The sequence below is a fragment of the Salmo salar genome, chromosome 09 (genome assembly GCF_965601325.2).
Source record: "Salmo salar chromosome 09, fSalSal1, whole genome shotgun sequence".
NCBI classification, from domain to species: Eukaryota; Metazoa; Chordata; class Actinopteri; order Salmoniformes; family Salmonidae; genus Salmo; species Salmo salar.
This window is the reverse complement of record NC_138299.1, coordinates 97,981,129-98,006,307: the sequence shown is the minus strand read 5'-3', so window position 1 is coordinate 98,006,307 and position 25,179 is coordinate 97,981,129. Positions and strand designations below refer to the sequence as shown.

Here is a 25,179-nt window from a genome sequence, read left to right as displayed (position 1 = left end):
AATCAGATCAGCTCTGAAAAAGAGCTGATGTGAAATGATCTGATGTGATTGGTCAAAAGACCAATTAGTGGAACAAATATCAGAATTGGGCTACCTGTGTAAATGCAGCCTGAGAGCTTTTTTGTTGGCTTTGTAATGTTTCCTTTTCTACGAAGGAGCAAGACACAGTCTTGTGTAATCAGTGCACTTTTATATTGTTTCAAATATAGGAAGGCTATTGATGATGTGTTATTGATATTCTCTAAAGCAATCGTATGGAGATAGGCCTAAACAATTTAAAGGGAAAAAGGCGAATGACTTTCACAGTTATATTGTATTATTGTCATCAATTCTACTGAACAAAAGTATAAATGCAACAATTTCAAAGATTTGAGTTACAGTTTATATAAGGAAAACAGTCAATTGAAATAAATGAATTAGGCCCTAATCTATGAATTTCACATGACTGGGCAGGGCGCAGCAGACAGAGTCACCTAAAAAATAATTTGCTAATAAAAGTCCTTGTCTGAGGAAGAAAACTATTAGTTGCCATTGACTTTTAATTTATGATAAACCTGGCCATGAAAATGTTTGGGGTTAGATCAAGAATATATTATATTTATATGATTTGGACTCCCATAAAATTCGAGACATTTATATTATTTTGGTCTGTGTATTTGTATTTATTTAATGTTGGGATTTTATTGTGAAAGGAACTCCGTGCCCGCTGCTGTTGGTGCTGAGTTGCCGCTGCATCCTTGTCAAATTAGCTTCGTTGAGCTCGCTCGCTATTTAGGGACGTCTCTGGCAGAAGACTGCTGTGACCGTGGCACACCAGGATCGGAGCTTAGTCCAGTAAGTGGCTGGATACCTTTATAACACGTGTTTCCACATGTTGGAATTTGATACCACTTATTTTAGAGTCGTGCATCTGGTTTGGATGGTTAACAGGATGGAGGGATAGCCCTGCTGCCTGCCTGCCTAGTGGGCAACTAGATGACTGAATCTGAGGATGTGGCAGGCAGAAATCTAGGGCTGTAGTTGAAACAGGGACGCACAGCTGGGCTGAAACAGATGTTTTGAATAAGAGGCTATTAGCGAAGATATTACATTTCTTTAGGCGTTTGCACGGTGTTGGACGTTGACTTGGTATCCAGATGTAACGGTCTACATGCAGTGATTAGCTACAGATCAAGCTGGTCAGCTTCCTTTGATCAATTTATCCGATCCAGCCAATGGTAGTATTGTTCGCCCGGATCCATTTGCACGGTCAAAATAGTCTGACAAAATGGTGAGAAATATTGTAGGCTATATTTCACTGAGCCTCTCTCAAACCAGAGCTGGCCGGTTCTTGCACAATGTTATGCAGCTGTGTTGCTATGCTTTGGGAACAACCATTGTAGCATAAGAACAACGTTACAATGTAGTTAATATGGGTTAATATGTAGCCATGGAAGCCAGTGATTTGGTTAAAACGTGGGGCTGGAAGAGAGGTCTTTAGATCAGAGGCCACCTTACGTAGCAGACGTTAAGAGAAACCGCCCCTTGTCAGAGTTCAGATTTTATAGTGCCATAACAAATATGATCAAATCAACACTGCTTTTGTATTAGGCCTTCAGCCTATTGTTGCATAGGATTTTACCCACAGGAAGTCTGACTGGTTGACATTTTGTCAGAGGAAGTTAGATTTATAACAACTGTTGTTGTTTGTGACTGACCGATAAGTCATATTTGCAACAGACTGAGACTGATGTGTGTGTGTAACGGGTTACAGACAGAGACATGCGTTTCAAAATGTCTCCTGTTACATCTGCAGCAAGCTGGAACTGGATGGATACAACACCTGATACATTGTAACAACTGGTTAATAGAATCTAGTTCAGACTGGGTTACATTGTAACAACGGGTTAATAGAATCTAGTTCAGACTGGGTTACATTGTATCTTGGGAATGTCGTGATTATTTTACCTCTCTGTGATTTAAAAAAAACAACAACATTACATCCATTTGATAGGAAAGGGGAATAAATGCAGTAGCATGGCATAGTGCAGAAGATGTTATATTAAAGGGATTTTCTCCAGAGCCTTTCTCTGTTCTGTCACACTAAATGTAGCCATATTGGCTGCTAGATAAGGTGTAGCCTTGCCTTGTCTATGTTATGAGAGATTATTTTAACATAGCATAATATAGTTTCCATTAGCCTAAACTGTTTTATTGACATGCCCATATAAATATAGCCTATGTTGATTAGGCCTAATTAAATTAGAATGAAGATGAGCGATAGCCTATCCACGTGCCCATGACTAGGCTGTTAACACACAATTCATCCATTCTTTGACCCCAGAGAGAGAGAGAGAATGAGAGAGTGAAGGGGTAGGAGGGTAGGGTGGTGGGTTTGGGGCTTTTGAAAAGACGCCTCGACCCGGGGGGGGGGTTAGCTCTTCAAAACCCGTGTCAGGTCAGCCAGGCCTGTTTCCATAGCAACATTATACTGGATCACCTGTCCTGCTAAATTAATACTGAGAAGAACTTATCACAGTGTGTTGTGGATTTTTCATTCCTCTCAGGGGACAGCAATTGTGATATGATTTTGTGGTAACATAAGAGACGTTACTTAGAAAGGAGTGATTTCTGGCAGATGTGGAAGTAATATACAGTGCATTCGGAAAGTATTCACACCCTTTCCCTTTTTTTTTGCAAAAATGTCTAAAAACCTGTTTTTACTCTACTCTAGTCTCAGAATGAAATATAATAACTGGAATGCTGTTTCAGGGTTAGTTTTGTCCCAGGTAATACAATAGTCAAGGTCTTTTGTTTAGCTTTTTGTGATTTGTGTTGCATTATTCCCCTTGTCTCTAACTCTAGGACTGGGGACCCAGATGCCATTGACTTAATGCTGTTTAGAACTGTTCCTGTGAGTGCCACACTTTGTGGGAACTAATCTTGTGGGAACTAATCTTGTGGGAAGAAACTTAACACAGGGACACCTTATTACAGTTTTTCCAAAGCTTTTATTCAGGAGGATGTTATGAATTTCACCTCCTCTGACGGTAGCTAGGCTAATTTATGAATTTCACCTCCTCTGACGGTAGCTAGGCTAATTTATGAATTTCACCTCCTCTGACAGTAGCTAGGCTAATTTATGAATTTCACCTCCTCTGACGGTAGCTAGGCTAATTTATGAATTTCACCTCCTCTGACAGTAGCTAGGCTAATTTATGAATTTCACCTTCTCTGACGGTAGCTAGGCTAATTTATGAATTTCACCTCCTCTGACGGTAGCTAGGCTAATTTATGAATTTCACCTCCTCTGACGGTAGCTAGGCTAATTTATGAATTTCACCTCCTCTGACCGTAGCTAGGCTAATTTATGAATTTCTTCTCCTCTGACCGTAGCTAGGCTAATTTATGAATTTCACCTCCTCTGACGGTAGGTAGGCTAATTTATGAATTTCACCTCCTCTGACGGTAGCTAGGCTAATTTATGAATTTCACCTCCTCTGACGGTAGCTAGGCTAATTTATGAATTTCACCTCCTCTGACAGTAGCTAGGCTAATTTATGAATTTCACCTCCTCTGACGGTAGCTAGGCTAATTTATGAATTTTAGTCGAGCGCCGGTAGATAAATTATCTGGGACAATAAAACTTGTCTGTGTTGTGAATGTTTTACAGGGTCGACAAAATAATTAATCTTTGCTATTACAATGCTGTTGTGTTCTTTCAGATAACCATGACGACAGAAATCTCCACCTCCATAAACATCAAGGAGCCTCGATGGGACCAAGGGACGTTTATGGGCCGGGCTAAACACTTCTTCACCGTTACAGATCCCCGCAACGTCCTGCTCACCAATGAACAACTAGAGAATGCACACAAAGTCATCAGTGACTACCGGTAGTGTATTCTGAGCCTGGTTCTCCCTAGTTCTCCTTGGTTCTGGTTCTTCCTGGTTCGCCCTAGTTAACATTGGTTCTGGTTCCTCTTGGTTCTCCTTAGTTGTCATTGGTTCCGGTTCCTCCTGGTTCACATTGGTTCCGGTTCCTCCTGGTTCACCTTAGATGTTCTTGGTTCTGGTTCCTCCTGGTTCTCCTTAGTTGTCCTTGGTTCCGGTTCCTCCTGGTTCACCTTAGATGTTCTTGGTTCTGGTTCCTCCTGGTTCTCCTTAGTTGTCCTTGGTTCTGGTTCCTCCTGGTTCTCCCTAGTTGTCCTTGGTTCTGGTTCCTCCTGGTTCTCCCTAGTTGTCCTTGGTTCTGGTTCCTCCTGGTTCTCCTTAGTTGTCCTTGGTTCTGGTTCCTCCTGGTTCTCCCTAGTTGTCCTTGGTTCTGGTTCCTCCTGGTTCTCCCTAGTTGTCCTTGGTTCTGGTTCCTCCTGGTTCACCTTAGATGTTCTTGGTTCTGGTTCCTCCTGGTTCTCCTTAGTTGTCCTTGGTTCTGGTTCCTCCTGGTTCTCCCTAGTTGTCCTTGGTTCTGGTTCCTCCTGGTTCTCCCTAGTTGTCCTTGGTTCTGGTTCCTCCTGGTTCTCCCTAGTTGTCCTTGGTTCTGGTTCCTCCTGGTTCTCCCTAGTTGTCCTTGGTTCTGGTTCCTCCTGGTTCTCCTTAGTTGTCCTTGGTTCTGGTTCCTCCTGGTTCTCCCTAGTTGTCCTTGGTTCTGGTTCCTCCTGGTTCTCCCTAGTTGTCCTTGGTTCTGGTTCCTCCTGGTTCTCCCTAGTTGTCTTTGGTTCTGGTTCTTCCTAGTTGTCCTTGATTCTGGTTCCTTCTGGTTCTCCCTAGTTGTCCTTGGTTTCGGTTCCTCCTGGTTGTCCCTAGTTCTCGTTGGTTCCGGTTCCTCCTGGCTGTCCCTAGTTCTCGTTGGTTCTGGTACCTCCTGGCTGTCCCTAGTTCTCGTCGGTTCTGGTACCTCCTGGTTGTGCCTAGTTCTAGTTGGTTCTGGTTCCTCCTGGCTGTCCCTAGTTCTCATCAGTTCTGGTACCTCCTGGTTGTGCCTAGTTCTAGTTAGTTCTAGTTGGTTCTGGTTCCTCCTGGTTCTCTCTAGTTCTCCTGGGTTATGGTTTCTCCTGGGATCTGGTTCCTCCTGGTTCTGCTGTATGGAAACAACCTATAACTGAGCTGAGAGCTCCTGATAGAATTGACCCCAGGCTTATTGGCATAGATCTATGATCAGTTTATCCTTAATTAACTATTGATTAACCAGAAAGACAACACATGGTTGCATTCTATGATGCAACATTGAATACACAGAGTAGTGTTGCTAGGTAAGAAATTGAAGGCTTCTACACAGTTACATTTGGGACAATGTTTATCAAATACAGGTTGTGTGCAACCAACAGGGTTTTGTTTAAACTTGTGTTGCTACTAAGTAAACAGGCTCAGCTAATCACTTGTTATTTGTCTTTGAAACCCCCCCTTCTCCCCCAGGCAAGGTGTGATGTCCCCCGGGCTGACAGAGGACGAGCTATGGCGAGCCAAGTATATCTTTGACTCAGCCTTCCACCCAGACACCGGAGAGAAGATGATCCTGATTGGCCGCATGTCGGCTCAGGTCCCCATGAACATGACCATCACTGGCTGTATGATGACCTTTTACAAGTGAGCAGCAGTGTTCTATTAAAATGGCAGTGTTATACGACTGTTCTATTAAAATGGCAGTGTTACAGGACTGTTCTATTAAAATGGCAGTGTTATACGACTGTTCTATTAGAATGATAGTGTTATACGACTGTTCTATTAGAATGACAGTGTTATACGACTGTTCTATTAAAATGGCAGTGTTACACGACTGTTCTATTAGAATGGCAGTGTTATACGACTGTTCTATTAGAATGATAGTGTTATACGACTGTTCTATTAGAATGGCAGTGTTATACGACTGTTCTATTAGAATGGCAGTGTTATACGACTGTTCTATTAGAATGACAGTGTTACACGACTGTTCTATTAGAATGACAGTGTTATACGACTGTTCTATTAGAATGACAGTGTTACACGACTGTTCTATTAGAATGACAGTGTTATACGACTGTTCTATTAGAATGACAGTTACACGACTGTTCTATTAAAATGACAGTGATATACGACTGTTCTATTAGAATGACAGTGTTATACGACTGTTCTATTAGAATGACAGTGTTATACGACTGTTCTATTAGAATGATAGTGTTATAACAAGACATTTCAAATGCCATATGTCTATATACAGTGTTGCAATGTGCAAATAGTTAAAGAACAAAAGGGAAAATAAATAAACATAAATATGGTTTGTATTTACAATGGTGTTTGTTCTTCACTGGTTGCCTTTTTCTTGTGGCAACAGGTCACAAATCTTGCTGCTGTGATGGCACACTGTGGTATTTCACGCAATAGATATGGGAGTTTATCAAAATTTGATTTGTTTTCAAAGTCTTTGTGGGTCTGTGTAATCTGAGGGAAATATGTGTCTCTAATATGGTCATACATTTGGCAGGAGGTTAGGAAGTGTAGCTCAGTTTCCACCTCATTTTGTGGGCAGTGTGCACATAGTCTGTCTTCTCTTGAGAGCCAGGTCTGCCTATGGCGGCCTTTCTCAATAGCAAGGGTATGCTCACTGAGTCTGTACATATTCTTTCCTTAATTTTGGGTCAGTCACAGTGGTCAGGTATTCTGCCACTGTGTACTCTCTGTTTAGGGCCAAATAGCATTCTAGATGTTATTATTGTTAATTCTTTCCAATGTGTCAAGTAATTATAATTTTGTTTTCTCGTGATTTGATTGGGTGTAATTGTGTTGTTGTCCTGGGGCTCTGTGGATTGTGTTTTTAAGTAGAGCCCCAGGACCAGCTTGCTTGGGGGACTTTTTCAGGTTAATCTCTCTGTAGGTGATGGCTTTGTTATGGAAGGTTTGGAAATCACTTCCTTTTAGTTGGTTGTAGAAATTAACAGCTCTTCTGGATTTTGATAACTAGCGGGTATCGGCCTAATTCTGCTCTGCATGCGTTATTTGGGGTTTTACGTTGTACACAGAAGTTCTTTCTTGCAGAATTCTGCATGCAGAGTCTCAATTTGGTGTTTGTCCCATTTTGTGAATTCTTGGTTGGTGAGCGGACCCCAGACCTCACAACCATAAAGGGCAATGGGCTCTAACTGATTCAAGTATTTTTAGCCAGACCCTGATTGGTATGTCAAATTTTATGTTCATTTTGATGGCATGGAAGGCCCTTCTTGCGTTGTCTCTCAGATCGCTCACAGCTTTGTGGAAGTTACCTGTGGCGCTGATGTTTAGGCCGAGGTATGTATAATATTTTGTGTGCTCTAGGGCAACGGTGTCTAGATGGAATTTGTATTCGTGGTCCTGGCAACTGGACCTTTTTTGTAACACTCATAATTTTTTTCTTACTGAGATTCACTGTCAGGGCCCAGCTCTGACAGAATCTGTGCAGAAGATCTAGGTGCTGCTGTAGGCCCTTCTTGGTTGGTGACAGAAGCACCAGATCATCAGCAAACAGTAGACATTTGACTTCAGATTCTAGTAAGATGAGGCCGGGTGCTGCAGACTGTTCTAGTGTCCTCGCCAATTCATTGATATATATGTTGAAGAGGGTGGGGCTTAAGCTGCATCTCACCCCACGGCCCTGTGGAAAGAATGTGTGTGTTTTTTGCCAATTTTAACCGCACACTTGTTGTTTGTGTACATGGATTTTATAATGTTGTATGTTTTTCCCCCAACACCACTTTCCATCAATTTGTATAGCAGACCCTCATGCCCAATTGAGTCAGCAAAGCATGAGAAGACTTTGCCTTTGTTTTGGTTTGTTTGTTTGTCAATTAAGGGTGTGCAGGGTGAATATGTGGGCTGTCGTACGGTAATTTGGTAAAATGCCAATTTGCCACGGTACATTGTTTTCACTGAGGAAATGTACAAGTCTGGGGAAGATGCCAGAGCTAAGGATGATGCTAAAGAGTTTAAGTATAGCCAATTGGAATTTGTGGTCTGTATATTTTATCATTTCATATAGGATACCATCAAAACCACAGGCCTTTTTGGGTTGGAGGGTTTGTATTTTGTCCTTTGGTCCTTTCAATGACATTGGAGAATCCAGTGGGTTCTGGTTGTCTTTTAATAGCCAATTATACGATTTGTAGTTGATCATATACAGTTGAAGTCTGAAGTTTACATACACCTTAGCCAAATACATTTAAACTCAGTTTTTCACAATTCCTGACATTTAATCCTAGTAAAAATTCCCTGTTTTAGGTCAGTTAGGATCACCACTTTATTTTAAGAATGTGAAATGTCAGAATGATAGTAGAGAGTGATTTTTGCAGCTTGTATTTATTTCATCACATTCCCAGTGGGTCAGAAGTTTACATACACTTAATTAGTATTTGGTAGCATTGCCTTTAAATTGTTTAACTTGGGTCAAATGTTTCAGGTAGCCTTCCACAAGCTTCCCACAGTAAGTTGGGTGAATTTTGGCCCATTCCTCCTGACAGAGCTGGTGTAACTGAGTCAGGTTTGTAGGCTTCCTTGTTCGCACACGCTTTTTCAGTTCTGCCCACAAATGTTCTAAAGGATTGAGGTCAGGACTTTGTGATGGCCACTTCAATACCTTGAGTTTGTTGTCCTTAAGCCATTTTGCCACAACTTTGGAAGTATGCTTGGTGTCATTGTCCATTTGGAAGACCCATTTGCGACCAAGCTTTAACTTCCTGATCGATGTCTTGAAATGTTGCTTCAATATATCCACATAATTTTCTCCCTCATGCTGACATCTATTTTGTGAAGTGCACCAGTCCCTCCTGCAGCAAAGCACCCCACAACATGATGCTGCCACCCCTGTGCTTCACGGTTGGGATGGTGTTCTTCGGCTTGCAAGCCTCCCCCTTTTTCCTCCAAACATAACAATGGCCATTATGTCAGAACAGTTCTATTTTTGTTTCATCAGACCAGAGGACATTTCCCAAAAAGTACGATCTTTGTCCCCATGTGCAGTTGCAAACCATAGTCTGGCTTTTTTATGGCAGATTTGGAGCAGTGGCTTCTTCCAAAGTACGTTCATTTCTAGGAGACAGAAGGCATCTCCTTCCTGAGCGGTATGACGGCTGCGTGGTCCCATGGTGTTTATATTTGCATACTATTGTTTGTACAGATGAACGTGGTACCTTCAGGCGTTTGTAAATTGCTCCCAAGGATGAACCATACTTGTGGAGGTCTTGGCTGATTTCTTTTGATTTTCCCATGATGTCAGGCAAAGAGGCACTGAGTTTGAAGGTAAGCCTTGAAATACATCCACAGGTACACCTCCAATGGACTGAAATGATGTCAATTAGCCTATCAGAAGCTTCTAAAGCCATGACATCTTTATTTTCCAAGCTGTTTAAAGGCACAGCTAACTTAGTGTATGTAAACTTCTGACCCACTGGAATTGTGATACAGTGAATTATAAGTGAAATAATCTGTCTGTAATCAATTGTTGGAAAAATTACTTGTCATGCACAAAGTAGATGTCCTAACCGACTTGCCAAAACTATAGTTTGTTAAGAAGAAATTTGTGGAGTGGTTGAAAAACGAGTTTTAATGACTCCAACCTAAGTGTATGTAAACTTCCGACTTCAACTGTATATGTTTTTGTTTTTTGTTCTTTGTTATAGAGCCGAAAATATTGGAGAAGTGGTTTATCCATACATCTCCATTTTGGATAGATAGCTCTTTGTGTTTGTTTAGAGTTTTCCAATTTTCCCAGAAGTGGTTTGATTCTTCAGTTACGTTGAGCTAATTTCTGACGTGCTGTTCCTTCTTTTTCCGTGGTGTATTTCTGTATTGTTTTAGTGATTCACCATTGTGAAGGCTTAGTCTCAGGTTTTCTGGGTCTCTATGTTTTTGATTGGATAGGTTTCTCAATTTCTTTCGTAGGTTTTTGCATTCCTTATCAAACCATTTGTTATTGTTGTTAATTTTAGGTTGTCTTTTTGATAGGGAAGCTGAGCGGTCAAATATACTGTTGAGGTTTTCTACTTCTAGTTTACACCTTCACTATTACAGTGAAATGCTTTGTCCAGGAAGTTGTCTAAAAGGGATTTAATTTGTTGTTGCCTAATAGCTTTTTGGTAAGTTTCTACACTACTTTCCTTCTATCTATAGCATTTCTTAATACTGTGAAGTTCCTCTGGCTTTAATGCCTCATGATTTGAGCATAGCTCTGTTCAAGTAGAGTGTGATTTTGCTGTGTTCTGATAGGGGTGTCAGTGGACTCACTGTGAACGCTGTAAGAGACTCGGTTGAGGTTAGCGATTAAGTAATCTACAGCATTTTTTATAAAAAAAAGTTTTTTAACCTTTATTTAACTAGGCAAGTCAGTTAAGATCAAATTATTATTTACAATGACGGCCTATACCGGCCAAATCCAGACGATGCTGGGCCAATTGTGCTCCGCCCTATGGGACTCCCAATCAAGGCTGGTTGTGATACAGCCTGGAATCATACCAGGGTGTCTGTAGTGACGCCTCAAGCACTGAGATGTAGTGCCTCAGACCGCTGCACCACTCGGGAGCCCAGTACTACTGCCAAGAGATGAGCTATAGGTGTAGTTACCATAGGAGTCTCCTCGAAGCCTACCATTGACTATGTACAGACCCAGCGTTCGACAGGGCTGCAGTAGTTGTGACCCATTTTTGTTGGTTGTTTTGTCATAGTTGTGTCTTGGGGGGCATATTTTAAGGGAGGGAATACTGTCACCTCTATATAGGTGTTTGTCCTCCTATGTGCTGAGACTGTCAGGTTCTTGTCTAGTTCTGGCATTTAGGTCACCACAGACTAGAACATGTTCCTGGGCCTGGAAATTGTTGATCTCCCCCTCTAGGATGTAGAAGCTGTCTTCATTAAAGTATGTGGATTCCAATGGAGGGATATAGGTAGCACACATGAGGACATTTTTATCTGAGATCATTTCCTTATTCATTTCTTGCCAGATGAAAAATGTTCCTGTTTTAATTAATTTAAAAGAGTTGGTTAGGTCTGCTCTATACCAAATTAGCATACCACCTGAGTCTCTTCCCTGTTTCACACCTGGTAGTTTGGTGGATGGGACTACCAGCTCTCAGTAACCTAGAGGGCAACCAGTGGGTCTGTCTCCTTTATACCATGTTTCTCGTAGGATGACAATGTCTGCATTTCTAATGTCTTTGATGAAGTCTGTGTTCCTGCTCTTTATGCCAAAGACAGATGAACTTAGACCTTGTATATTCCAGGATCAGATAGTAAAAGCTTTATGTTCCATAGAGTCTCCCCCCCCCTCTCAGGACAACTCCAGCTGTAGTCTAATTGATGTCTCTCTCTCTCCCCTCAGGACAACTCCAGCTGTAGTCTAATTGAAGTCTCTCTCTCTCTCCCCTCAGGACAACTCCAGCTGTAGTCTAATTGATGTCTCTCTCTCTCTCTCCCCTCAGGACAACTCCAGCTGTAGTCTAATTGAAGTCTCTCTCTCTCTCTCCCCTCAGGACAACTCCAGCTGTAGTCTAATTGATGTCTCTCTCTCTCTCTCCCCTCAGGACAACTCCAGCTGTAGTCTAATTGAAGTCTCTCTCTCTCTCTCTCCCCTCAGGACAACTCCAGCTGTAGTCTAATTGATGTCTCTCTCTCTCTCTCTCCTCAGGACAACTCCAGCTGTAGTCTAATTGAAGTCTCTCTCTCTCTCTCCCCTCAGGACAACTCCAGCTGTAGTCCTGTGGCAGTGGATCAATCAGTCCTTCAATGCAATAGTCAACTACACCAATAGGAGTGGAGATGCTCCTCTCTCAGTCAAGTAAGTTGGTTTTATAGTTTCTATATCAGGGATATTCAACTACTTTTCTATTCTTACAGGGGCCAGATGTGTAAAGTGTTTGATTGCAGGGGGGCCGGACATTTTCCATGTGTGATTATTCTTCTGAAGAACTGTATATATAAAACAAAAAGCCAAGCACACACCAATAAATAACTTGTCTTAAAATTAAATGTTGCTAAAAGTAATTAGGAAAGAGGTGGAGTGTTCTCAACCAGCTAGAGTCGAGGTGGCAACCAACACAGTTGATAATCATTGAAAAGGAAACAACGCCCGCTCACCTTTTTTATTTATTAAATGTTTCTTAAAAGTAATTAGGTCATTTGAAAATCATCTGAAAACTGAGCATCTCAGTAATTTAATACAATGATACACTACATGACCAAAAGTATATGGACACCAGCTCGTTGAACATTGGCATCAATATGGAGTTATCCCCCCCCCCCCCCCTTGTTGCTTAAACAGCATCGACTCTTCTGTGAAGGGTTTCCACTAGATGTTGGAACATTGCTGCGGGTACTTTCTTCCATTCAGCCTTGAGCATTTGTGAGATCGGGCACTGATGTTGGGCGATTTAGGCCTGGCTCGCAGTCGGCGATCCAATTCATCCCAATGGTGTTCGATGGGGTTATGGTCATTGTGCATGGTGATCTTAGGCTTGTGTGCAGCTGCTTGGCCATGGAAACCCATTTCATGAAGCTACCAACGAACAGTTATTGTGCTGACGTTGCTTCCAGAGGGAGTTTGGAACTCTGTAGTGAGTGTTGCAAACGAGGACAGATGATTTTTATGTGCTACGGGCTTCAGCACTCGGCGGTCCCGTTCTGTGAGCTTGTGTGGCCTACCACTAGATGTTCCCACTTCAGAATAACAGCACGCACAGTTCACCGGGGCAGCTCTAGCAGGGCAGACATTTTACGAACTGACTTGTTGGAAACTTGACATCCTATGACAGTGCCATGTTGAAAGTCATTGAGCTCTTCATTCTACTGCAAATGTTTCTCTATGGAGATTGCATGGCTGGGTGCTTGATTTTATACACCCGTCAGCCGACTCAACTAATTTGAAGGGGTGTCCACATACTTTTGTAGCTTAAATTGTTCAAACGCTAGAGCCAAATTCATATGAAGAAAGAATCAACATGCCACATAGGCGCTAGAAACCACACTATATACAACCACCATAGTGATAGAAACCACACTATATACAACCACCATAGTGATAGAAACCACACTATATACAACCACCATAGTGATAGAAACCACACTATATACAACCACCATAGTGCTAGAAACCACACTATATACAACCACCATAGTGATAGAAACCACACTATATACAACCACCATAGTGATAGAAACCACACTATATACAACCACCATAGTGATAGAAACCACACTATATACAACCACCATAGTGATAGAAACCACACTATAGACAACCACCATAGTGATAGAAACCACACTATATACAACCACCATAGTGATAGAAACCACACTATATACAACCACCATAGTGATAGAAACCACACTATATACAACCACCATAGTGATAGAAACCACACTATAGACAACCACCATAGTGATAGAAACCACACTATAGACAACCACCATAGTGATAGAAACCACACTATAGACAACCACCATAGTGATAGAAACCACACTATAGACAACCACCATAGTGATAGAAACCACACTATAGACAACCACCATAGTGATAGAAACCACACTATATACAACCACCATAGTGCTAGAAACCACACTATAGACAACCACCATAGTGATAGAAACCACACTATAGACAACCACCATAGTGATAGAAACCACACTATATACAACCACCATAGTGATAGAAACCACACTATATACAACCACCATAGTGATAGAAACCACACTATATACAACCACCATAGTGATAGAAACCACACTATATACAACCACCATAGTGATAGAAACCACACTATATACAACCACCATAGTGATAGAAACCACACTATATACAACCACCATAGTGATAGAAACCACACTATATACAACCACCATAGTGATAGAAACCACACTATATACAACCACCATAGTGATAGAAACCACACTATATACAACCACCATAGTGATAGAAACCACACTATATACAACCACCATAGTGATAGAAACCACACTATATACAACCACCATAGTGATAGAAACCACACTATATACAACCACCATAGTGATAGAAACCACACTATATACAACCACCATAGTGATAGAAACCACACTATATACAACCACCATAGTGATAGAAACTACACTATATACAACCACCATAGTGATAGAAACCACACTATAGACAACCACCATAGTGCTAGAAACCACACTATAGACAACCACCATAGTGATAGAAACTACACTATATACAACCACCATAGTGCTAGAAACCACACTATAGACAACCACCATAGTGATAGAAACTACACTATATACAACCACCATAGTGCTAGAAACCACACTATAGACAACCACCATAGTGATAGAAACTACACTATATACAACCACCATAGTGATAGAAACCACACTATAGACAACCACCATAGTGATAGATACCACACTATATACAACCACCATAGTGATAGAAACCACACTATAGACAACCACCATAGTGATAGAAACCACACTATAGACAACCACCATAGTGATAGAAACCACACTATAGACAACCACCATAGTGCTAGAAACCACACTATAGACAACCACCATAGTGATAGAAACTACACTATATACAACCACCATAGTGCTAGAAACCACACTATAGACAACCACCATAGTGATAGAAACCACACTATAGACAACCACCATAGTGATAGAAACCACACTATAGACAACCACCATAGTGATAGAAACCACACTATAGACAACCACCATAGTGATAGAAACCACACTATAGACAACCACCATAGTGATAGAAACCACACTATAGACAACCACCATAGTGCTAGAAACCACACTATATACAACCACCATAGTGATAGAAACCACACTATAGACAACCACCATAGTGATAGAAACCACACTATATACAACCAGCATAGTGATAGAAACCACACTATATACAACCACCATAGTGATAGAAACCACACTATATACAACCACCATAGTGATAGAAACCACACTATAGACAACCACCATAGTGATAGAAACCACACTATAGACAACCACCATAGTGATAGAAACCACACTATAGACAACCACCATAGTGATAGAAACCACACTATAGACAACCACCATAGTGATAGAAACCATACTATATACAACCACCATAGTGATAGAAACCACACTATAGACAACCACCATAGTGATAGAAACCACACTATAGACAACCACCATAGTGATAGAAACCACACTATATACAACCACCATAGTGATAGAAACCACACTATAGACAACCACCATAGTGCTAGAAACCACACTATAGACAACCACCATAGTGATAGATACCACACTATATACAACCACCATAGTGATAGAAACCACACTATAGACAACCACCATAGTGCTAGAAACCACACTATAGACAACCACCATAGTGATAGATACCACACTATAGACAACCACCATAGTGCTAGAAACCACACTATAGACAACCACCATAGTGATAGATACCACACTATATACAACCACCATAGTGCTTGTCATTTTGGCCAGAACGTCGGATTCTGATGGGGATTTATTTTCAGATCTTCTGTTGATGTTCAGAATTGATCAAAGGGCCAGTCTAAATGAATCAACGGGCTGGATCTGGCCCACGGCCGCCAGTCTAAATGAATCAACGGGCTGGATCTGGCCCACGGCCGCCAGTCTAAATGAATAGAACGGGCTGGACCTGGCCCACGGCCGCTAGTCTAAATGAATCAACGGGCTGGATCTGGCCCACGGCCGCCAGTCTAAATGAATCAACGGGCTGGATCTGGCCCACGGCCGCCAGTCTAAATGAATCAACGGGCTGGATCTGGCCCACGGCCGCCAGTCTAAATGAATAGAACGGGCTGGACCTGGCCCACGGCCGCCAGTCTAAATGAATCAACGGGCTGGACCTGGCCCACGGCCGCCAGTCTAAATGAATCAACGGGCTGGACCTGGCCCACGGCCGCCAGTCTAAATGAATCAACGGGCTGGACCTGGCCCACGGCCGCCAGTCTAAATGAATCAACGGGCTGGATCCAGTTGAACAGCCCTGTTCTATATCATTTTTAGCTGATGTTGCTCTGGTAGTTTTTTGTCTGGTGTGTTTCTGATACCTATTAACCCTGTAATGTTCTGTGGTTTGGATAATATGACTATGTGAATTTATGAATGCATCTCTCATTTGCAGTCAGCTTGGCACAGCCTATGTATCTGCTACCACAGGGGCAGTAGCCACGGCTCTAGGACTAAATGCACTAACAAAGGTATTAACCCATAGAAACCCTGTTCTCATTCATTCATTTACCATCAACCACATCGCATGGGAGTGTTATTAAACGTAGCTACTCACAAGCTACTCACAAGTCATATCATGAGTAGTTATCATGTCCAAAATAGTGAATGGAAGTGAATAGTAACCACAAATAGAAGTAGTCTACATATTTTGCCTGCTGCCTGCTTTGCTGGTTAGTCAACGTGTTTAAAGAGAGAGAAAATGTTGTGTATTTCATACAGTATTCCCATTGTGGAAACAAATGTCACTCATCATAACCATCATGACATGCATAAAGAGCTTTTAAGCTTTGTAAAAATAGTAGAATGTATAGATCAACTCCTGTCTGTCTGTTTTACTCCAACTTGTTGTTGTTGTCCAGCACATATCTCCCCTCGTAGGGAGGTTAGTTCCCTTCGCTGCTGTTGCTGCTGCTAACTGCATCAACATCCCTCTCATGAGGCAACGGTAAGACCAACTAGCCTGTACCACCTTCTGTTTGAAAATATGGCTTTGCAAATATGCATTCAGCATTTTAAGTGTTTTTCTTCTAAGTTCTCTATGTAGTGTTAAATGTTTGAAATGTTGATTAGGTATCTCTACAATGCTCAACTCTCCTTTTTTATAGCATATATCACTCACTGCTTATTTACATTTTTCTTTCCACAACTTGGACAAGGTCTTTCAACAGAAAGGGTCTTTATCATCAATGCCAGTTTCTATAAGGTCATTCAACAGAAAGGGTCTTTATCATCAAAGCCAGTTTCTATAAGGTCATTCAACAGAAAGGGTCTTTATCATCAATGCCAGTTTCTATAAGGTCATTCAACAGAAAGGGTCTTTATCATCAAAGCCAGTTTTTATAAGGTCTTTCAACAGAAACATAATAGTTTAATAGATGTTTACTTTTCTTATTCTACTTTTGTCCAGGGAACTGAAACACGGCATTCCGATAACCGACGAGAACGATAACCGGTTAGGAGAGTCAACGACCGCCGCTAAGCAGGCTATCTCCCAGGTGGTGGTGTCTAGAATCCTCATGGCCTCTCCTGGAATGGGTATGTATTACGTAATAGGCTTTAGGACCAATCTGGCAACCCATGCGATCTGTGACTCCAACCTGGCAACTCCATATGATACTCTGGAAATGATAAAAGCTTGAAATCCACCATGTTATCAGGTGAAAGATAATGCTTGTATAAGTTGTTTATGATATATGAATAAACATTTATAAAGGATGAACATTTTATTTCACTATTTTGTTCTTCAGCTATCCCTCCATTTTTAATGAACACCTTGGAAAAGAAAGCCTTCCTGAAGGTATTATTCACATCATTTAGCATTTTGTTTGTTCATGTTTGATCACATATATTACATATTTACCTACTTTCTTATATCTGTGATGGCAGTCAGCCTTACGTTCTCGTATCTGTGATGGCAGTCAGCCTTACTTTCTCGTATCTGTGATGGCAGTCAGCCTTATTTTCTCGTATCTGTGATGGCAGTCAGCCTTATTTTCTCATATCTGTGATGTCAGCCTTATTTTCTCATATCTGTGATGGCAGTCAGCATTACTTTCTCATATCTGTGATGGCAGTCAGCCTTACTTTCTCGTATCTGTGATGGCAGTCAGCCTTATTTTCTCGTATCTGTGATGGCAGTCAGCCTTACTTTCTCGTATCTGTGATGGCAGTCAGCCTTACTTTCTCGTATCTGTGATGGCAGTCAGCCTTATTTTCTCGTATCTGTGATGGCAGTCAGCCTTACTTTCTCGTATCTGTGATGGCAGTCAGCCTTAAGTTCTCGTATCTGTGATGGCAGTCAGCCTTATTTTCTCGTATCTGTGATGGCAGTCAGCCTTACTTTCTCGTATCTGTGATGGCAGTCAGCCTTACTTTCTCGTATCTGTGATGGCAGTCAGCCTTATTTTCTCGTATCTGTGATGGCAGTCAGCCTTACTTTCTCGTATCTGTGATGGCAGTCAGCCTTACTTTCTCGTATCTGTGATGGCAGTCAGCCTTACTTTCTCGTATCTGTGATGGCAGTCAGCCTTATTTTCTCGTATCTGTGATGGCAGTCAGCCTTACTTTCTCGTATCTGTGATGGCAGTCAGCCTTACTTTCTCGTATCTGTGATGGCAGTCAGCCTTACTTTCTCGTATCTGTGATGGCAGTCAGCCTTACTTTCTCGTATCTGTGATGGCAGTCAGCCTTATTTTCTCGTATCTGTGATGGCAGTCAGCCTTAAGTTCTCGTATCTGTGATGGCAGTCAGCCTTACTTTCTCGTATCTGTGATGGCAGTCAGCCTTATTTTCTCGTATCTGTGATGGCAGTCAGCCTTATTTTCTCATATCTGTGATGTCAGCCTTATTTTCTCATATCTGTGATGGCAGTCAGCATTACTTTCTCATATCTGTGATGGCAGTCAGCCTTACTTTCTCGTATCTGTGATGGCAGTCAGCCTTATTTTCTCGTATCTGTGATGGCAGTCAGCCTTATTTTCTCATATCTGTGATGTCAGCCTTATTTTCTCATATCTGTGATGGCAGTCAGCATTACTTTCTCATATCTGTGATGGCAGTCAGCCTTACTTTCTCATATCTGTGATGGCAGTCAGCCTTATTTTCTCATATCTGTGATGGCAGTCAGCATTACTTTCTCATATCTGTGATGGCAGTCAGCATTACTTTCTCGTGTCTGTGATGGCAGCCAGCATTACTTTCTCGTGTCTGTGATGGCAGTCAGCATTACTTTCTCGTGTCTGTGATGGCAGTCAGCATTACTTTCTCGTGTCTGTGATGGCAGCCAGCATTACTTTCTCGTGTCTGTGATGGCAGTCAGCATTACTTTCTCGTGTCTGTGATGGCAGTCAGCATTACTTTCTCGTGTCTGTGATGGCAGTCAGCATTACTTTCTCGTGTCTGTGATGGCAGTCAGCATTACTTTCTCGTGTCTGTGATGGCAGTCAGCATTACTTTCTCGTGTCTGTGATGGCAGTCAGCCTTTTGATAAGTGGCTATACTAGAGACAGTGTATATATAATGGCCTGTCGCTGTGTTGTGTGAGCCTTCAAGTCCCTCCGTAGCATTCTTCTAGACACGGTCAGCAGGCTAAATCCAAATGCTCTATTTCCTCATCCTGATTCAAACTAACTGGATAGGTAGAAACAAAATGGTGCCTACTAAGCTATAGCCCTCAGGCATATTGCCTATAGCACTCCAGCCCCTTCAGTGATCAGTGAGTGTGAGGAAATAGGACAGAACAGGGGAAGCCATTTCAGAGGAGTGGAATGTAATCCTTTTGTTTGTCTCATTGTTCTCTGTTTTTTTCAGAAGTTCCCGTGGATGAGTGCACCTATTCAAGTGGTCTTGGTGGGATTCTGGTAAGTGGCCAGCAATGGACTGCTGATAAACCAACATTTGGGCTGTTGATAAACCAACATTTGGGCTGTTGATAAACCGCCATTTGGGCTGTTGATAAACCGCCATTTGGACTGTTGATAAACCAACATTTGGGCTGTTGATAAACCAACATTTGGGCTGTTGATAAACCGCCATTTGGGCTGTTGATAAACCGCCATTTGGACTGTTGATAAACCGCCATTTGGGCTGTTGATAAACCGCCATTTGGGCTGTTGATAAACCGCCATTTGGGCTGTTGATAAACCGCCATTTGGGCTGTTGATAAACCGCCATTTGGGCTGTTGATGAACAAACGCTGTGAAGCACCCGTGACATGTACTGTAAATGCTGTGAAGAACCCGTGACATGTACTGTAATCGCTGTGAAGAACCAGTGACATGTACTGTAAACGCTGTGAAGCACCCGTGACATGTACTGTAAACGCTGTGAAGCACCCGTGACATGTACTGTAAACGCTGTGAAGCACCCGTGACATGTACTGTAAACGCTGTGAAGAACCCGTGACATGTACTGTAAACGCTGTGAATCACCAGTGACATGTACTGTAAACGCTGTGAAGAACCCGTGACATGTACTGTAAACGCTGTGAATCACCAGTGACATGTACTGTAAACGCTGTGAAGAACCCGTGACATGTACTGTAAACGCTGTGAAGAACCCGTGACATGTACTGTAAACGCTGTGAAGCACCCGTGACATGTACTGTAAACGCTGTGAAGCACCCGTGACATGTACTGTAAACGCTGTGAAGCACCCGTGACATGTACTGTAAACGCTGTGAAGAACCCGTGACATGTACTGTAAACGCTGTGAATCACCAGTGACATGTACTGTAAACGCTGTGAAGCACCCGTGACATGTACTGTAAACGCTGTGAAGAACCCGTGACATGTACTGTAAACGCTGTGAATCACCAGTGACATGTACTGTAAACGCAGTGAAGCACCCGTGACATGTACTGTAAACGCTGTGAAGAACCCGTGACATGTACTGTAAACGCTGTGAAGAACCGTGACATGTACTGTAAACGCTGTGAAGCACCCGTGACATGTACTGTAAATGCTATGAAGAACCGTGACATATACTGTAAACGCTGTGAAGCACCCGTGACATGTATTGTAAACGCTGTGAAGGACCCGTGACATGTACTGTAAACGCTGTGAAGGACCCGTGACATATGTCGTGGACGAATCAGAATTAGTTGGGTAACATAGATAATTAAGATGTTTTATTAGTATAATATGCTTATTTGAGGTACTTGTCATTAGAAAGTGTCCATTGGACTCTGGTGTCTTTTCAGTTGCACGTCTACCTTAGCTGGGGCTCAGACACTTGGGGCCCAGAGAGGGGAGAGGTCAGATTTGTCGTCATGGGAATGTGTCTTTACTTATTCTTAAACCATGTGAAGGGATGGCGTGATTAATGGGGAACCAATGACTTGTCTCCTCAATGTCTGTGAGCAAGTCACTCCCTCCTTTTCTTTATTGTGGGGAGGATTATGGCAGTAAATGGACCCTTGTATGTCCTCTCTTAGATCTCGCACTTATCCTGTGATAATATATGGCCTAGAGGCTCACTCCCCAGTGAGCCTGTCCAGGAGTAGGGTCAAGAGGGGGTGATGTGTTTTATGGATATCTGTCATACAAAACTTAACCTTTGTGAACTGTTACTAAGTATCTGTGGTTTGTCAATGTACGTTGAAGGGGGTGTATCGTTGCTATAAAAGATGTCTGTAGCCATTGTGTAATTACCTCATTCAATGGTTCATTCGAGAGAGTGCATTATTGGGGGTCAAGAACTTTTGCAAAAGTATCTTAAGTATTAAATATGTAGTTTAACTCGGACTGGTGTGTTTGTAACTCTTCTCATTTGATAATGCAGAAATTAGCCACCACACATATACTGTAAACGCTGTGAAGCACTCGTGACATAACTATCAAGTAAACATAAGCACAGTGTCGTTTAGATATCACAACAGCTGTTTTAAAGCAACATTGTGTCTTGGAAAGGTCAGGAATTATAGTATGGTATCTAATCTACTGTCTAGCTCTATATAGTAGATGTGTTGCTGACCCTTTTGTGTGCTTGTCTTTCAGCCTGGTGTTTGCCACTCCACTGTGCTGTGCATTGTTCCCCCAGAAGAGGTAAGTGAATTATCATTGCCAGCTGTGTTGATCAGCTGTGTTGATCAGCTGTGTTGATCAGCTGTGTTGATCAGCTGTGTTGATCAGCTGTGTTGATCAGGAATGGTGCATAACTTTGTATTGTCTCCCCATCTCTCTTTTTTTTCTCTGGCCATCGCTCACTCTCGCATCTCTCTCTCTCCCATCTCTCTTGTCCCTCTCTCTCTCCTCCAGCTCTATGTCAGTAAGCCGATTGGAGCCAGAACTTCAGGAGAAGATCCGTGTGAGCCACCCCGGTGTGGAGAGGGTCTACTTCAATAAAGGACTATGAGTGTCCAGCCCAACAGCAGCCTTCCTCAGAGCAGCTCTACTGGCAGACACCACAACCCTCCTCCTCATTCTGTGCCAAAGTTCACTTCTGCTTCTAATCCTCTCCTCTTTTCTCTCCTCTGCTCCTCAGACAGAATCCCTTGATTCTCTCCCCTCTCTGTCTCCCTCCCCCGCTCTCTCGTTCCATCTCCCCTCTCCCTCTCGCCGTCTCTCTCCTCTCCCTCCTTCCCTCTGTCTCTCTTCTCTCTGTCTCTCGGTCTCCCCCCTCTCTTTCTTCTCCTCTCCCTCTCTCTTTCTTCTCTCTCCCTCTCATTCTTCTGTCTCCCTCTCATTCTTCTGTCTCCCTCTCTCTTTCTTCTGTCTCCCTCTCTCTGTCTCCCCCTCTGCTCTCTCCCTCCTCCCCTCTGTCTCCCTCAGTCTTTTTGAGATGTTTGCCTTGTCGCTGTGATGTTCTGAAAGATATTGTCTCTCATTGTGGAGCTGTGATGATGGTTTATAGTGGGTCTGTGTACAGTAAGAGGAGAGGCTTCTAAGATAGACGTATGTTTGTTTGTATTCCAACAGTTTTTTTAGTCTTTTTTGGGGGGGGAATTGTATTTAGCTGCCAAAACATTTTCATATTAAAAACAGTTGTTTGTGTTCAGTGGGGAAGCAGGTAAAATAACAGGGTCTGTATTCCTGTATTAGTAACTATAGCAGTAATCACTATTAGTCATTCTTAATCTAACTCTGATGCCTACTCCAATATTCATTTCAAGTATTTGCCAAATCTCAACAATGGTTTGTGAGACCTCTCAACAATACACAACCTCTAGTAATATATTAGTGTCATTTTAGAGGAAGACAATATAACATTCATTTCATTTGAATGAATTCATATTTGCCAAATGAGTGAACTTTGCCAGGTCTGCGTCCCAAATGGCATCCAATTCCCATAAATCCTCTGGCCAAAAGTTGTGCACTATGTAGGGAATAATAGGGTGCCAAACGTAGTGCACTATGTAGGGAATAATAGGGTGCTGTTTGGGATGGTGTCTATATTGGGTCCATGAGGGTTTACTCCCTCTAACAATGTGAGATCTTATATTGGTTTACAATGACCGTTGTTCCATATATTACTGGTGCTTTTGATGCAATATCGTCATATAATTGATGTTTATTCCAGACTATTTATTCTGCTTCCCAAACCATGCATGAACAAACCACTCCTCATCAGTGTGATAGTACGGCATATGGTTGGTTACAGGTGTGTTTCAGACCGAGTCAACTAGTCTGTCTGTATAGTCACTTCAGGGCTACATTCAGGGTGGCATCCACAGCAGCTGTGTTTCAAAAACGATGACAAAATCTTATGTTCTACAAATACTGTCTACAGTTTGATATGTGGGGGGGTGCCAAATCGCTTTGTTAAAGAGCAAAACCTTGCGGTCCTGAATGCAACCCGGTCATGAGGCTCCCACAGACCTTGCTGAACGATGTGCCAAAGAGCTGATGATATGTTTTATTGTGCTACTCTGCTGCTGTCTCAGGCTAGCTAGACCATCTCTCAGGCTAGACACAAGCACAGCATGTCTTGTGCATATTTGTCAATCCCTAATTTTAAAAATCTATATGACAGTGAATTTAAGGAATAGTGAATGATGTGATCTGCTGGAAGATTCACTCCAATGCACATGATGTTAAACTCTGAACTACAGACATATCAGTGTAGCAAAACCAACTCTGGATAATAGCAGTACCTTTTAAAAAAGATAAAGTGATGTATACACAGAAACAATAGAGAAATGGATAGTTTCAATGCTGTTTATTCCAGAGTTTGTCTGAAAATAAAATAGAAGTATATAATTTTTTAAAAAATGTTTTAAATAATTGTGAACATTCCGTTTGGTTGATAACAGTATCGTCCTTGTTCATCGCATTGTGGTTTTTGTAAGGTGTTTTTAAATGTTTTAAGTATGGAAAAATATATATCTACAGTATTGACTTAATATGGTTCTATATATATAAGTCTTTTCAAAGAGAATCCTGCTATAGAAGTTGTTCTTACAGATGGTATGAAGCGATGGATAATGTTTCTGTGTATTTCGGTAGTTGAACGTAGCATCGGCAGATCTAGGCCGTGGTTCAATCTAAGCCGTGTTATAGAGCCAGTGGCATTGGACTGACAATGCATCTTTAAAAAAAAAAAAATGTTTAAAGGCAATATCTCTGACGTTCCACCAAGATATGTCTTCCCTGTAGCTCAGTTGGTAGAGCATGGTGTTTGCAACGCCAGGGTTGTGGGTTCGATTCCCACGGGGGGCCAGCACAGAAAAAAATGTAATAATGAAATGAAATGTATGCATTCACTACTGTAAGTCGCTCTGGATAAGAGCGTCTGCTAAATGACTAAAATCACATTAAACGCTGCACACGTTGGCTCAAGTGTAAATGACGTTAAAGTGTGCTGCTCTATAACATGCCATCGGATTGAATCACGGTCTCAGCATCTGTTCATTGTTTGGTGTTTCTCATATGTAAAACATTTAATGCTATGTTTGGGAAAATACAATATGAAAAAGCACAATATTGTGATTGATGGTTGATCTGAGATACTGCACATTTCTAATTCTCAGTATTTCAAACTTAAAGTCCTATACATTTATTTAAGCACATTCATTAATCAAATAGATTAATGTAACTTTAAAAAGCAACAATTAGCAAGAGATAAGCACAATGGATTCTAATAACTGACATTTTTTCAACCAGTGGACAATGTATGAGTGTCTCTTTACTTTAGTCTTTAACTTGATGTATTAAACCCCAAGAAATGCCAAATGAACCTGCCCGAACAAACCTTAATTATTACAAAATACAATTATTAGACTGAAGGCCATTTATTGTTATTTACCTATCTGCCAAATCAATCTGCTTTAATGTCAATCTAGCCAAAGTGATACAAATCCACTCGAAGGAATAAGTCATGACAGTTTACTGTAATATAAATGAAATGGGTATTTTTAAGAAAGGGTATTATGAAATACTGTTAAAAGTAGTTTTTTTTGGCGATAAATTTGGAATGTTGTTATGTCTAGACCTAACTGGATGAAATAAAAAAAAAAGAA

At 41.7% G+C, this 25,179-nt stretch overlaps 1 protein-coding gene across 2 annotated transcripts; it reads left to right on the top strand.

The window, feature by feature from the left end:
- The first annotated feature begins 707 nt into the window (after positions 1-707).
- On the top strand, positions 708-25,179 carry LOC106612248 (sideroflexin-1). Of its 2 annotated transcripts, XM_045724213.2 has the most exons (12): positions 720-834; positions 2,845-2,893; positions 3,705-3,874; positions 5,394-5,564; positions 11,653-11,751; positions 16,117-16,192; positions 16,583-16,668; positions 17,131-17,258; positions 17,471-17,520; positions 19,533-19,582; positions 21,719-21,766; positions 21,980-25,179. In XM_045724213.2, the coding sequence occupies exons 2-12, from the start codon at positions 2,873-2,875 to the stop codon at positions 22,074-22,076; spliced, it is 996 nt and encodes a 331-aa protein (XP_045580169.1). In that variant the 5' UTR covers positions 720-834; positions 2,845-2,872; the 3' UTR covers positions 22,077-25,179. The 2 variants fall into 2 exon arrangements, with proteins under 2 accessions (XP_045580171.1, XP_045580169.1); XM_045724215.2 differs by lacking the exon at positions 2,845-2,893 and having other exon boundaries at positions 708-834.

What these genes read in the sequence shown, in the direction of transcription:
- LOC106612248 (XM_045724213.2), top strand. Translation starts at nt 2,873, where the DNA reads ATGCTGTTTAGAACTGTTCCT. An exon ending in TGTATGATGACCTTTTACAA is followed by an intron (nt 5,565 to 11,652) that starts GTGAGCAGCAGT and finishes CTCTCCCCTCAG; the next exon opens with GACAACTCCAGCTGTAGTCC. An exon ending in GATGCTCCTCTCTCAGTCAA is followed by an intron (nt 11,752 to 16,116) that starts GTAAGTTGGTTT and finishes TCTCATTTGCAG; the next exon opens with TCAGCTTGGCACAGCCTATG.